Here is a 14041-nt window from a genome sequence, read left to right as displayed (position 1 = left end):
TTGAGAATAATGGAATATCGTTACGGTCATTACTTATTGCATATTTCACTCTAAGATGTAATATTTATCGTCATGTATACTTTTTGTTTCTAGAATGCGTACATCGAACATCGTGAAGTTAAGGCTGCTCAAGGAGTGAAAATTGCCGCTAAAGATCTAGAAAAAGCGATTGCTGGTACATAACTCATTTTTAAAATCAATAAGATTAACTTTTTTGCTTTGCAATATAAAATATATGTATCTTCTTTCTTGTATTTGATTTTAAGACTGAGTTATACGAACTGATGTTTGCATATAGGATTAAACCTGCAAGTTGCACAGAAACCAGATGAAGTGGACATTATGAAAGAAGAAATAGCAAAAGAATTATCGAGTGCTCTGGGAAACATACGACTAGCTGAACGAGGAGTTTACGTTCAGGCATCAACCTTAGGAGCTCTTGAAGCGTTGCTGGACTTCCTGAAGAGTAGCAAGATACCGGTAAGTACCTATCTGAGAATAAATTACCTATTTTAATGTATATGATTTATATATATAGCGAAACCAGTATAAAATAATGTTATGCTTTTACTTCCGATTGCTTCCAATCGAGTATGCTTTTCATGGACACCCAGTATATCGCTCGATTATTATTATCGTATATTAGATAACTTAGTTGTTTAATCGACGCTATAATTCTGACATTTTTTTGAAAGTATAACTTAATGAAACGATATAATAATCATTATCTGTCATGTGATCGCTCGCTTGAGTAATACGAACCTCGATAAGCAATAAACTTTTTTTATTTTTTCATATGTAATATTTGATACTATAATCGACTTGAATTATAAAAATACTGATAAAAATATCGTCTACCGATGTAGACCCCGTTTACCAAATATTTATTCTATACACTTCCACACAATCTATAAAATGATATTACAAAATTGGTAAAATGATATTACAAAATCATTATGTACACTTAATATATCTTCTCGATATTATTTTTTTTATCAGCGATATAAGCTGATGTATCTATTAAGCTTATTTATATTTATATAAGTATAATATGCTACTCCTACAGTTCTAAAAATAATTCGTAATTCATCTGTACCGTTCAAAAATGTTTATTCTTATCGTTCGGGTACACGTCTCTTATGATTCTGATTCATGAGCCACGAGAATAATCGATCGTGCGTATCGTACGCGCAGAAAACGGTGTCATAAACCTCAAAAAGGAAAAAAGGTCGAGGCTTGCGGATGTATAAATAAATAAAATAGACATATGTATGTATATCGGCGAGCGTGCGTGGATGGGATTAGGAGCAGAGAGACGGACAGATAGATCGGTAGCTAGATAGATAGACAGATGGAGAGAGAACAGCGGCAACAGCAGCAGCAACGAACCACTTCCTTCTTAACAGTTTAGCAGGATACGGCTCATTGGTCGCACACGGTGCTTATACCCGTGATCCATCGTGCTATCAGCCGCGCAGTCCAACCGTGGGCACGCCTCACAGCCTTCTACAGGGTGTCCTGTACGCCGTGCATCGCGACAAGATTCTGCCGTTCTGGAGAGCTAGCTGTCGAAGGAAATTTCTCAATCCATTTGTCTCGCTTAATAATTTAAAGCTAGTAAAGTTCACAGCACATAGGAAGACGTATAGCAATAAGACTTCGGCAATAAATGAATCAAATTGAGAAGATAAATGAATCAAATCGAAAAGATCTTAAGGGAGATTATCGTTTCGAAACTCTTGAATTGAATTGGTTTGCTTAGGGTTTGCTTAAGTTTTACCGTCTACGCTTTTTTTTTTATGCCATTAGACTAAAACGTGAGACCGCATGGATATCATTCACAGATATGATGAGCCCCGTTATCTACCTTGATGAGATTATAAATCCTCACCGATAAGTTTCGATAAACGGTAGTCGACATTCTGATTTGTCCCGATTTCGCATACGTGGAGGGTGAGCGTATCGGAGTTAGTACAGACATATGTGCACGCCGCAGGTGCGGGCCGCGTGTGTATTATTTACGAGGAAACTACGATCGCGCCGGGCTCGCTGGCCCGAAGTAATCGCGTCTGCCCCGTCCCCGTATAATCGCGGAGTGGCAGACTTGTATATTTACATAAGAGAGCATCTCGGCGAGAGAATGGCAAAAATGTCCCGTTATCTCTCGGAGCCGAGATATCATTCACAACAAGCTCCGGCTACGCTACAATCACCGTAGTAGAGACGACTCCGGCGAAGTCCGCGCACATACATTTCCCCATTCCGGGCCCTCGAGGCCGACGATCATCGACGTTCGTTTCGTTCAAAAGTATTTTTTCTTTCTTTTTTATTTTTTTTTGCTGTATAGAGAGAGAGAGGGGAGGGAGAAACAGAGAGAGAGAGACATAAAAAGAGAGAGAGAAAGAGAGAACGGCAAAAACTTCCTGTCATCTTCGGCTCCGGGTAACACACCGTCCGAAACGGCCTTAAGCCTGTCCTTGCTCGGGTTATGAATGGGCTCCCCCCACCGCGATCGCACGATCACGTGGCCCCGTGACGTCAGTTTTATCGCACGCACGACCTCCTATCCCCGCTGCCCTCCTATCCACGCCACTTCCTCACGTGCACACACAGACGCGGCGTTTCCACGGCACGAAAAGGTCGGGCGAGCGGGGGCAGGGAAGTAGAGAGAGAAAAAGAGAGACAGAGAGAGAGAATTGAAGTATCACGAAGTGAGGCCGTAATCGCGAGGAGGCAAGACGAGGGGACGAGGGAGGGTTGGTGTTAAACCACGCAGACATACGCGCGATAGTGCTGCCTCTCTCCCTCCCTCCCTCTTCTCTCTCTCTCTCTCTCTCTCTCTCTCTCCCCTCTCCCCGCCCTCCCAAGTCGCTCACTCTCAGTACGCCTCGCTTTTGCCAACACAGAGGCGAGCGCGAGCGCGCCCGCGAACGTGTGTAGGCTGGAAAAAAGGAATACGTGATCAACGTACAGGAAACTGCCCACACTCGGCGCGCGGGCACCGTGGGTGGACGGATCGACGGATAGACGGGCGGACGGACGGACGGATGGACGGACGGGCGGACGGATTCAGGAATCGTAGCAGCTTCGCTGCCGACGGATGCCGCGCGCGGGAAATAACGGAAATAGAGTAACGAGGATATATACCGCTCTCGCGCGAAAGAAACGGAGCGGAGCTGGGGAACGAATGACGCCCGTCTTGAATTTTTGACGGATGTCAAAACCGATTCATCCGGGTAACGCTGAGATAAAATAGTGAAGTCACATTTTTCTTGCTAGACATTTTGTGCGATCGCTGAGGACCGGGGAGATCGGGGAATAATGTTCCCGTTCCTTTTATTGTTATCTGTGAATGTTATCTTCCCCCTTTTCCTTTATCTCAAATAAGTAGGTCATTGAATTCCTGAAATATTGTCGTGTATATCGTGTTAAATTAATTTCTCATCTCACAAAATGCGCCTGCGTATCCGTCAAAATAGCAAAAAATTTTTCAATTATTACACCTATTACAACACACGTAGCGCGATGTTCAATCTCGCCTGAGTCTGAGTATAAACTTAACAGAAAAACGTGTACAGAAAACATAATCTTTTTATATACGCTGTACTCGTCTCGCGACTCGCGCTGCAACAAACAGGAAGTCGTAACTTTTGATGCGAATTCAATGAGACATAACATAGAAGAGGAATCAATGTAAAGTGTCTTTAGGTCAAGAATGTTCGGTGACCATGAAGATGTTTTTCAAGGCGCTGCCTCGGCGTAAACGTAAAGTGCTCCGGGCTGTTATTACGAGCACGTACGTATATCGGCGTCGTTAATTAAACGACGCGACGCCTCGCCGCCGCGATCGATGAACAATGGCGTTGTTTGAATTAGCGATTCTTATCGGGCCGGCGGTCTTTCCTGTCCTCGTCCCGCTTAGCCCGAACGGGATCGGAATATGCGGCTTAATCGGGACCGCGGGGTTTCATGCTCTCGTCTGGAAAACCTGCCGAGTCTTGATTGACGACTGCCTGCCCATAGGCGTGTACATTGCAGGTGAGACAGGTGGATAGACCCGCCGCGGCTTGGATAAGCGACAATTAAACGGATCGAGAAGAATCGTTTCGTGCCTGCGACGCGAGAATCGAGATGATCTTCGCGATTCGCCATCGGCATTTTTGTTGCCACCGAAATCGCGCCTACATGGCGGCCGTTACGTAACGCTGACGGTTACTGATATACAGTCGCGGAGCGAGGCGAGTAAGGCTGATATCCGTTTTTTTTTTTTTTTTTTTTTTTTTTTCGAAACTGCGTAATACCGCCTACCGGCTATCGTCGCGGTATCAGTATCGCCGATTAACGTGTTGATCTCGCGTGACGATCGATCGCCGGCGCGCGCAATTGTCGTTCCGCGTTAATTGAACCGCGAAAGTCCCAGATTCCCCGGGCGTGATCGGGATCAAATTGACGCTGTCGAAATTAGTAATATGACTTAATAACGATTTAATCGTTATAGAGATTGTTATAGAGATATAAAATGTTAACTAATATAATTAATACCGAGTATCGAGTTAGCTCGATACTTTGTCCGTATTATTATTAATATGAACGCGCGGTCATTGTTGAATATCAATTAGCGAAAGGATTTTCTTATCAGCCTTGGTATTAAATGGCGGATCACTTTTTCGCCACCCAGTATGCTTCGCGGCTGAGAGTCTATCTGGCGCGTTTTTCTCGAACGCGCCTACGTCGGAGCTGAAGCAAAGCTGAGCGGAGCGGAGCGGAGCGGAGCGCGCCGTCACGAGCGGACGGAGCGTCCGCCTTCTCGGCTCCGTTTCAATGCGAGCACAACAGGAAAAGATGGATTCGCTTCCTCGCATTGTTTCCGAACGCTCGGCACGACAGCAGTTTCTTACACGCCAGTTATGCATTAAGAAGAGAGCCCCGGAGTTCCCTCGAAACGAGACTAATGCATTTTCATAACCGCCACCACGATATCTATCCGTTCTTGTCTAACAAATTACACAATCCGTAATTAGGATTTCCGCTGACGGTTGACGACGACACATTTCTCGCTCGTTCTCCCCGGATTATCCGGGCGAATCCGTTCGATTATCTGGATTACGGTTACCGGTATAATTTCTTCTTTTCGTTTCTTTCTATAATATTAATGCGCGGTGCCTAAACCGTCCACCGGTCGTGACTGAATTATAAGCCTTTTTCGGGCTGGGCAAAAATCTTTTCCCTTTTGTCGCGTTATATATCAATAAGCTTTAAAATAAATAATCTTCAAAAATAAAAATAATATCTCTCTATCCGCTAGAAAAAGTTTTAATTTTACGGAGTCCAAATTCGTCTTTCAAGAAATCTTCTTAGGTACGTTAAGACGTGCGATGGAAAAATATCCAATTCAGTTTGTTAGCGGGGACTTCCGGTGGTCGAAAATCTCTTGTTATTTTGTAGAATTTCGCAGCATCTGGTTGGGTTTTGAGAGGCTCGCCTCCGAAACATCAGCTACCTGGGTTCGCGTAACAGGCGGGCGGAAGCGCGGCGCTCGTTCGCTCGCTCGCTCGCTCGCTCGCTCCTCTTCCGCGCCGGTGCCGGTGCCGGTGCCGGTGCCGGTGCCGGTGCCGATGCAGCAGGAAAAGATGGCTCGTTTCCTCGCATTGTTTCTAACCGCGGCATATGAGTGCGCGGCCTGCATATGCCGGGGACATGGGAGCGGATGCGAGCGAGCGAACGAGCGAACGAGCGAGCGAGCGCCCGTGCACGCTTCGTTGCGAACGCTTTTTCACGGGGCGATCGAAAAAAAAAAGCTGCCGTCTGACTCTTCAACTTTGTTCGACTTCTTAACTCTTGTTTAATCTCGCGAGAGATAAATGAGAATTACACGGGCTGTCCCACCGGACGCTCTTAATCTCGGCTCCTCTTGACCGATAAACGGTGTTTCTTTGATAAAGCTGTTTAATTAAGAAATCGTCGTTCATCTTTAATACCGCGTATCTCTACCGACTGAATCTTAAATTGAGATTTTATCGATGTAAAACCCACTTGAAATTATACAGAGATTGTGACTTTTATTGTCCACTTCCTCTCCTGAAAATCGATTCTTCGAACGCTTTTTATTTTTTTCTTTTAATCATTTATCTTTAAACGATAAGCGCCTTGAAATTCTATTTTAGATTTTAGATTTGTACTTTTTTCTCTAATACATATTATTCTTTAATTAATACGTTTACAATTCCTTATATCTTTTGTTCATTATCAGCTGCACACAAGAGGAAATAATAAAAAATAATTTTTTCATAAAATCTGCGATATCTTTAATAAGATATTTTCCCTAGAACAATTTGTGCTTTCATATATTTTTCAGAATCGTTGCTTTTGAGCATATGTCTCTTTTCTCTCTCGCTCTCGCTCTCTCGGGATGATCACCGCGTGATGATCGCGGCGGCGAAGATACGAAAAATTCGCCAAGGGGCCACGGCATGCTCGTCCTTCGGTGACGCTAATCGCGCACGTTCGCGCTCGCGCGGGCAGGATATGCAGGAGGAGCGGAACGGGAGGCGAGTTTAATAAATTAGCGTTTCCTTCTTCGGCGCAGCGTGCCGCAGTTACGACGAGAGGCTAAAGAGGATCCGTGCCCCCGACGGCTGGTTTTAAATGCCGGAAGCACCTCCCTCCCTCTCTCACCCTCCCCGCCTCGGTCCCCCGAGCTCTCCTTTAAGCCTCCCCCCTCCCCCTCCCCCTCCCCCCCGTGCCGTGCGTCGTGGGCCCCTTTCGTCCCGCTTCCTCGCCGTCTTACTCTTCCTCTCAACTTCCTCCCGCTTATACCAGCGGCGTTTCTTTCGCCGGCAACATCTGCCGTGTCCGCCTTTTCTCGTCGTACTAGATTTCTCTCTTTCTCCCGCCTCATCTTTCCTCTCTGTCTGTCTCTCGCAGTCTCTCGGCTTTTTTTTTTTTTTTTTTTTCTTTTCCACCGCGGCACCTCTCTCACCTTCTGTCCGCCTTCCCTTCTTCCTCCGCTTCCTTCTCTTCCGAGAGCATCCGTTTCTCTAAAGCGAAGTATCGTCAACTTGCAACGAATTTTGATCGTGCACAAGGAGAAAACGTCGAATCCTCACGTCTACAGATGACGATCATCTAGATCCCATCAATTTGGAATTTTGAGCGATGTCTATATGAAATTTAAATGTCACTGAAAGCACGTGGCATATTTAATTTAATAAAAATACCACCCTCGATTGTTGAAAATTATAAGCGTTAATTAATAGGCGGACAACTATTTAATGTTTTATTATTAATTTTGATGTTGCACGACTTAATATAAGTAAAGAGAGATATTTTTCATTCATCTTTTTATTCTCTATCTTATTTCTCTATCGTATGCGCGTGCGTTTCTGTGGACGCGACCACAAACGTACGTTTGTCGCGGTGCGGTAAGTAGAACCGAGGAAAAAAAATATATATTGACGGGGTATCTGATGTAAGGATCGGAATGCGACGCGCGCCGGAAGTTCTAAAACACGCTTATCTCGAAAAGTCCTCGGGAACGTATCATCTTCCGTCCGCTCGTATCGTAGGTTCGTACGTTCATTCGTTCGTTTGTCTCTATCTCGTTCCCCCTCGATCGTCCGCCTCTATCAGCCGCCTGGTACCGGCTCGAGAATTGGCCCGTAAATAGGAACTATCATTTGCACGGTCTGTATACCTGCGGGAATAATTATCGTTACAATCGCGAAGAGGATGCAGTTCGCGAGGGTACGCTCGAAATGAGAAAGATAGAGAAAAAAATAAGACAGACAGAGAGAGAGAGAGAGAGAGAGAGAGAGAGAGAGAGAGAGAGAGAGAGAGGAGGGGGGTCATTATTTCAAATATGGTATTATTATAAAATGCTTATGCAAGTTAAAATATTAATAAATGCTATGGGAGCTTTGTTACTTATTTACTATGAAAGACGAAGAATGATTGTTCTACTGGAAGGAAGGGAACAATTTACGAGATTCTATTTAGAGTGAGCACCTGTATAAATTTTCATATATTTAATTTTGCGATCATTAAAACTCGACATATTTATTAATACTTTAGCATAAAGAGATAGTATTTAGTATTTTGGTATAGGTAAGTGGTTTTGCATATAATGATCTTGTTTACGGGCACACAAGAGTACCGAAGAGTAACGAATAATAAGAAGTAAAAAAGAGGAGCGCGCGATGCGAGATAAAATCTGAAAGTTATACTGTACTTATAGTGTGTTTAACTCGATCGCGGTTCTCCTAACGCGGCAATTAATCCCGTATATCGAGTATCGTGTTAGACATTGACCGCATCGGCAACGAGTAACCGATATCCGTTTCGAAACCGGAAAGTAGACGCGCGAGTGTAAAATCATAGCGAGGATCATAGGGAGGCTGGTGATCGAGACGGAATGTAATGTGTAGCGCGATATAATCCGGCAGTTATCGGAAATAAACATCGTACATATTCTTAATTAATCGCGTCTTTCGATTTTCTTCTGAAGAATATCAGAAAAGTATTTTTTTTTTTTATAGTGATATTAAGTATTATTTCTATCTAATGTAGAAATAATATCAAATTTTTTTTAACAATGGAACTTAGCTTGTGTTAGCTAGATAATAAATAGAAATGTAATAAATAGAAATAAATAGAAATGTTTAATTAGCACGAACAGCGATGGAAGTTCTAATTTAATTTAGCCGTCAACATGAAAAAAATGAAAATTAATAACAAATTAAGAACTTTGGATAAAAAAAAAATGATTAAGTAAAAAAAAACTAAAACTAAAAATCTAACTAAAAATAAATTACATCGAAGATCAGATGCATGAATATATTAATTAAAACATTTAAAACGTTTAAAACAGCTTAAAATGTTTTTGCTATCTAATCGTGAAATTACATCACAATATAATTGATAAAATTTCAAACAGAATATATATACAAAAGTTTTGCTGAAATATCTACAAATATGGTCATATTGAGATCTAAAAATAATTTTGTTGAGCTATAAAAATAATTATATATAACGTTAATTATTAGAATAAAAGAATTTTGCAATATTGTTATCATGCTTAAGTGTTTTATTTAATTATTTTGATGATTCAAAATTATTTCCAGATCTGTATCTGAAATATCTGAAAAAATGTTCAGGTATTTCAGCAATGTTGTTTTTCTCGTGTATATTCTATTTGTATCGTTAACAATTAATAACAACTGATATTCTTTAATTATCTTATCGATAATAACCGACTGTATCTAAAGATACCAACGGAAAGAATTAAAAACGTGTATTTTTTTTCTTTATTCATAAGTTCAAGTCATTCACTACACAAGCGTTAGTTTTTGAACTGGTTAAAGATTTACAAGTTTCAGAGATATCTCTCTTTCCACAGAAATTATTCAGCATTAAATTTATGACGTTGAAACAATAAAAATACCGAGAGAGAGAGATATAATTGCCGGTAAAAAAAAGTGTCATTAATTATTGCATACGATTTAAGGGATTTAACGCAGGGAATATCTGGTCGTATCGCAAGGCGTAGATCTCGGACAGAGAGAGATTTATCTGTCTCTCGAGATGTCTCTCTCGGTGGACTCGGATCGTCTTCGTCTCGGTGTATCGCGTAACGCCACGAAGAGACGCTCGTTCTGCTTCGGTCGGCTTTAATCCCGACCACGGCGGATCGCGGCGCTCCTCGAATCGCCGCGGAGCGGCTTTTCTCGGTAAAGCCGCGAAAAACGGCTTGTTTGCGACTGCATCCCGCGTCGCGTTTATTTCGACGTGTTGCGTCGCGCGTCTCGTGTCGCGTCCCGTCTCGTTGCACCGTCCGGCTGCAATCCGGACGCGGCATGCATGCGTCACTGGTTATTTTTGCCTGGCGGTGTACACACGACGCGGCAGAGAGAGACCCACGGGATCCGTGGCGTTTCGGTGGCAATGATTCCAGAGATTCGCTCGTCGATGTAGTCGCGCCCGCGTGGACGATCGCGTCAAAACGCGATCGTTCGATTCGTTTTAGCGAGCCCTCAAGCGAGCACCTATTTCTCATTTATTAAGGAAATTAATTATTAATATTTATAGATTTAATTTGTATCTAAATGATAATTATGTATCGTCGAAAAATACTCTCGACAATAGTACTTTTGTGACTTTTTTTTTTTATTTTTTTTTTTTAATTTATGTATTGTACATCCGAGAACTGAGATTTGATGTATTATTTGTTTGACGGTTGATGACTACTCGTGACGACTTTTCCATTTATCCTCGGAGCGATTACTTCTCTCATCCGAGCAAATGGATGGGAGGCACTTTTTGCACGCACCCGCGTGGTCACGCGTAACGAATATCAGCTTCGATGAAAAGTTACATTGCTCGTAAGAAACTGGTTCGCGTTAAAGAGATGACAAGTGTGATTCGCGCGTCTCCGGCCGTTAGATTGTTACAGCAATCGTTACTCGGTCCCCCTTGTGTTACGTAACAATGTGCGAAATAACATAACGCAAGAAAACTATGTAATAATGTTGCCAAGATGAGAGAGAGAGAGAGAGAGAGAGAGAGAGAGAGAGAGAGAGAGAGAGAGAGCGAGAGAGACAGTCACTGCACGCCGTCGAGCGAAATCGGAGCGACTTGCGCAATGACGAGCAGCGTTCGCTCGCTCGCTCGTGATGCCGTTTAATATCTTTCTTGCGTTTGACAATATCTCCTTCGCTAACGATATTTTTGTTTTTGTTCGCAGTATTCCGGTATTCGTATTGGACCGGTTGTTAAGAAAGACGTCATGAAAGCTTCCATCATGTTGGAGCACGATAGCCAGTGAGTGTACCTCGATAGTGAAACTGTCGTTCTTATCCAATTCTCTCCAATTCTATCAAATTTTCCAAGAAACGAGGAAGAGTTAAGATAAACGATTTTTCCTTATATTTTAATTATTAATTTACAAAATTGTCACTTGACAACTTCATTTAGACTTCGTTCAGTGATTTATAAAAATCTAACAACAATGAGAGAAAGCTTTTTCACACAATTTCAGATTTCTAAAAGGGAGACGAAGAAGACAATCAATAGCGAAATGTAATTAATTGTTTAATGAATTTGTGCTCGTAGGTACGCCACGATTCTCGCTTTCGACGTGAAGATCGAGAGGGACGCGCAAGAACTCGCGGACTCGCTGGGCGTCAAGATCTTCCAGGCGGACATTATTTACCACCTGTTCGACAAATTCACCAATTACAGGGAGGAGCTGAAGCAGCGCAAGCGAGACGAGAACAAGCACATCGCCGTGTTCCCGTGCAAGCTGAAGATCCTGCCGCAGGTGAGTTGCGCGCCTCGCGAAGATTCAAGCGGTGGACGCGCGATAAACAAGCAGGATTTACGCCGGTGCGACGTCGCACCGGCCGATCTCCGAACTCTCGACGTTTTTTAAACCTGGCCCCGCTTGGATTTCAGTACGTATTCAACTCGAGGGACCCGATCGTGATCGGCGTGATGGTCGAGGCTGGAATCGTCAAGGAAGGAACGCCGCTCTGCGTCCCGAGCAAGGACGTGAGTTGACTTAACATTTCTTCTTCCTCTCTACCTCTATGATGAAACTCTATCGCGAATCGCAATGCACGCACACCTCCTCCGTTCTGTCGTTCGCATCATTAGAATATGAATGTGTCGTCCGAACAGGCCGATAATCTCCTCGGGCGTCGTCGCGAGCACCAATGATGTCTTTCCGATAACTGTTCCCGCATTTTTATCGTTGATAATAAGACATTAGGCTGCCTCCCGACAGCCTGAATTATTTCTGCATCTCTGAACGAGAGAGAAACCTGACAGGAAAGGATTTACTTAAGGGAAGTAAGGCGAAGTATTTCCATTATTCCTCCGGGAGGAATAAAATATGAACGTCGGCAAAGTCTTTGCTTGCAAAACCGGCGCGACTTGTCAGCGCGTTTGGCGCGTTGCGCCAAAAATAACCACGCCGGGCGTATAATCGGGCGGCAAGATTAATGAAATTTACGCCGAAGGCCCGCGGCGAAAATTGAATTCGCGCGTGCGCGGAACGGAGGGATGAATGGAGGGAAGGAGAGAAAGAGAGGCCGCCGAGCCGCTTGTGCGCAGGACCTGCACCGGGCGGCCGACCGGGTCCGGAAAGTCGCGACCGGAGGACCGGTCCTGCGGACCCGCGGAGCGGAGAGCGGTAACCGAGAGAACTATCGTCGCGCGCGCGTAGGTGAACTCGTTTGGCGGAAATACGGCGATTCAGTTGGCCGATCGATCGCGTCGACATATTTAAACCGCTCCGGGCCGGCTGGCCGGCCGGCCGGCATTCTCGATCCCTCGCTCCCGTAGGTGGATCCGATCGACCGAGGAGAGTTCGTCTCCGTTTCTCTCTTTCCTCCCTCGTTCGCCCTCTCCTTTTCCCTCCTCGTCCCGTTTCTTTCCCGTAGGAGGAACCGGGTGGGTAGTCGGCCTCTCCGGCCTCGCCTTACGCGGTAGCGCGCGCGAAACGTTGCAGGTTGCCTAGCCTCGCTCTCCGTCGCTCGGCGTCGTCGATGCCATTAGTGGCACGCAAATTCCCGGACGGACAAAAATCCGAAATGTATTCTCCCACTGGCGTCGTGGTGGCGCACCCACGCATCCGCGATCGATGATTTAAGCGCGCGAGACTGGCTCTGTCACCGCGCGGCTGAGCTCGGCTCGATCCAACTCGACTCGGTATTGCGCTTCGCGCAAATGTTTTTTTTTTTTTTTTTTTTCTTTTAAACCCTTTCTCAACATCCTGTTAGTTATTTGTTCGAAGAGATCTATAGTCTTAAATGCGCTTTACAAGCGCGAAACTGATGAAAAGAGTCTTCGTCTCTACTTAAATCATCTAAATACAGTAGGCTCACCTCATGTTTGAATAGTACAATCATTTTTATACTTTCTTCATATATTAATATGGAGGAGAAGGAGCGTGTTGATCAAGTGACACGATTTCCATCATACATATATTTATGCCGCCGAATATATTTATACTTGGTCGTTTCCTTTTGTCATTCGGAAATCTCTTTTTTTTCTACGGCGCGCAGCTCTGCGATTCGTAGAAGTCGCGAGAGGTCGTCAAGCGATCGTTTTCGCGCGAGGAGAGGCGACGAGCATTCCAGGCCCTTGCGCATAGAAAGCGGTTCCGACCACGTATCCGGGCCCACGCGATATTCTCTCCGCGGGACATCGAGCTCGAGAGACACCGCTCGGCTCGAAACTCTCGACGTTATTTCTCAACGTTTTCTGGCGGACGCGCTGCTCGCCTCGCGCCAACGCACCCCAGGAATGAATCCGCGAGATTTTGCGCGAAACGTGTTCCCTCGCCGCAACGTGCCTTCGTCCTTCGAAAGAAGAACGTTTTTCAAACGGCCGATTCTTTCTTTCTCTGGTCGTTTGGCGTTACATCCGGTGTTGAATGACGAGCGTGAAGTAGACACAACTTCCACAATTTTCCGAACGTGACTTGAATTCGTGAACAGTCTATTTTGGATCGCCTCATTCATGAAAACGGAGGAAATAAAACTCTTCGATTTTTCTTTGAAATGTCGTAGTTTTCGAGGAAATGCGACATGATTTACTATATAAACTTCCATTCAGGTATTTCCTTTTTTTTGTTTACTTCCTCTTCTTCTTTGGGACAGGCACGAACTTTGAAGCAAGGCTTTAAACCAACTTTGAAATCTTTTCTCGAAAATCTCGCTATGGGCTATGGGTAGGAAACAGAATCGACTGATGTTACCGATTATTCGATCATTACAATGCCCCGAGCTCGCACGTGTTTGGCCTCGTTGAATAAAGGCTTTAGAAACTAACGTAGAAAGCACGAAGTTTCGTCAAATAAAGCGACGGAAAACTCCGCATTTATCGTGAAAATCACTTCCGTCCGCATCGCCCGATCGTGCAAAGCGTTCAACGGACGCATGCAGGGATGTGTTCCTCCAACGATAACCTAATGATTATCCCGTGCGTCCGTCGAGTCTCACGAAACTCGAGTTAGCGCAGGTCAGTTTGCGCCCGGGCTTTC

The 14041-nt window shown here is 44.4% G+C and overlaps 1 protein-coding gene across 1 annotated transcript in view; it reads left to right on the top strand.

Annotated features, from left to right (window-relative positions):
• The window catches only part of eIF5B (eukaryotic translation initiation factor 5B), a 34508-nt gene that overhangs the window by 4223 nt on the left and 16244 nt on the right, over positions 1-14041 (top strand). Inside the window, exons 10-14 of the mRNA XM_089075267.1 lie at positions 94-175; positions 299-480; positions 10739-10815; positions 11107-11314; positions 11449-11544. Of these exons, the coding sequence (XP_088931393.1) occupies positions 94-175; positions 299-480; positions 10739-10815; positions 11107-11314; positions 11449-11544 (645 nt within the window). The remainder of the gene's footprint in view (positions 1-93; positions 176-298; positions 481-10738; positions 10816-11106; positions 11315-11448; positions 11545-14041) is intronic.

This window comes from Pogonomyrmex barbatus, unplaced genomic scaffold (genome assembly GCF_055798465.1).
Source record: "Pogonomyrmex barbatus isolate J1 unplaced genomic scaffold, ASM5579846v1 scaffold18, whole genome shotgun sequence".
In the NCBI taxonomy this organism is placed as follows: domain Eukaryota; kingdom Metazoa; phylum Arthropoda; class Insecta; order Hymenoptera; family Formicidae; genus Pogonomyrmex; species Pogonomyrmex barbatus.
Note: the sequence above shows the minus strand (reverse complement) of the source record. Positions and strands in the feature narration are given on the sequence as shown.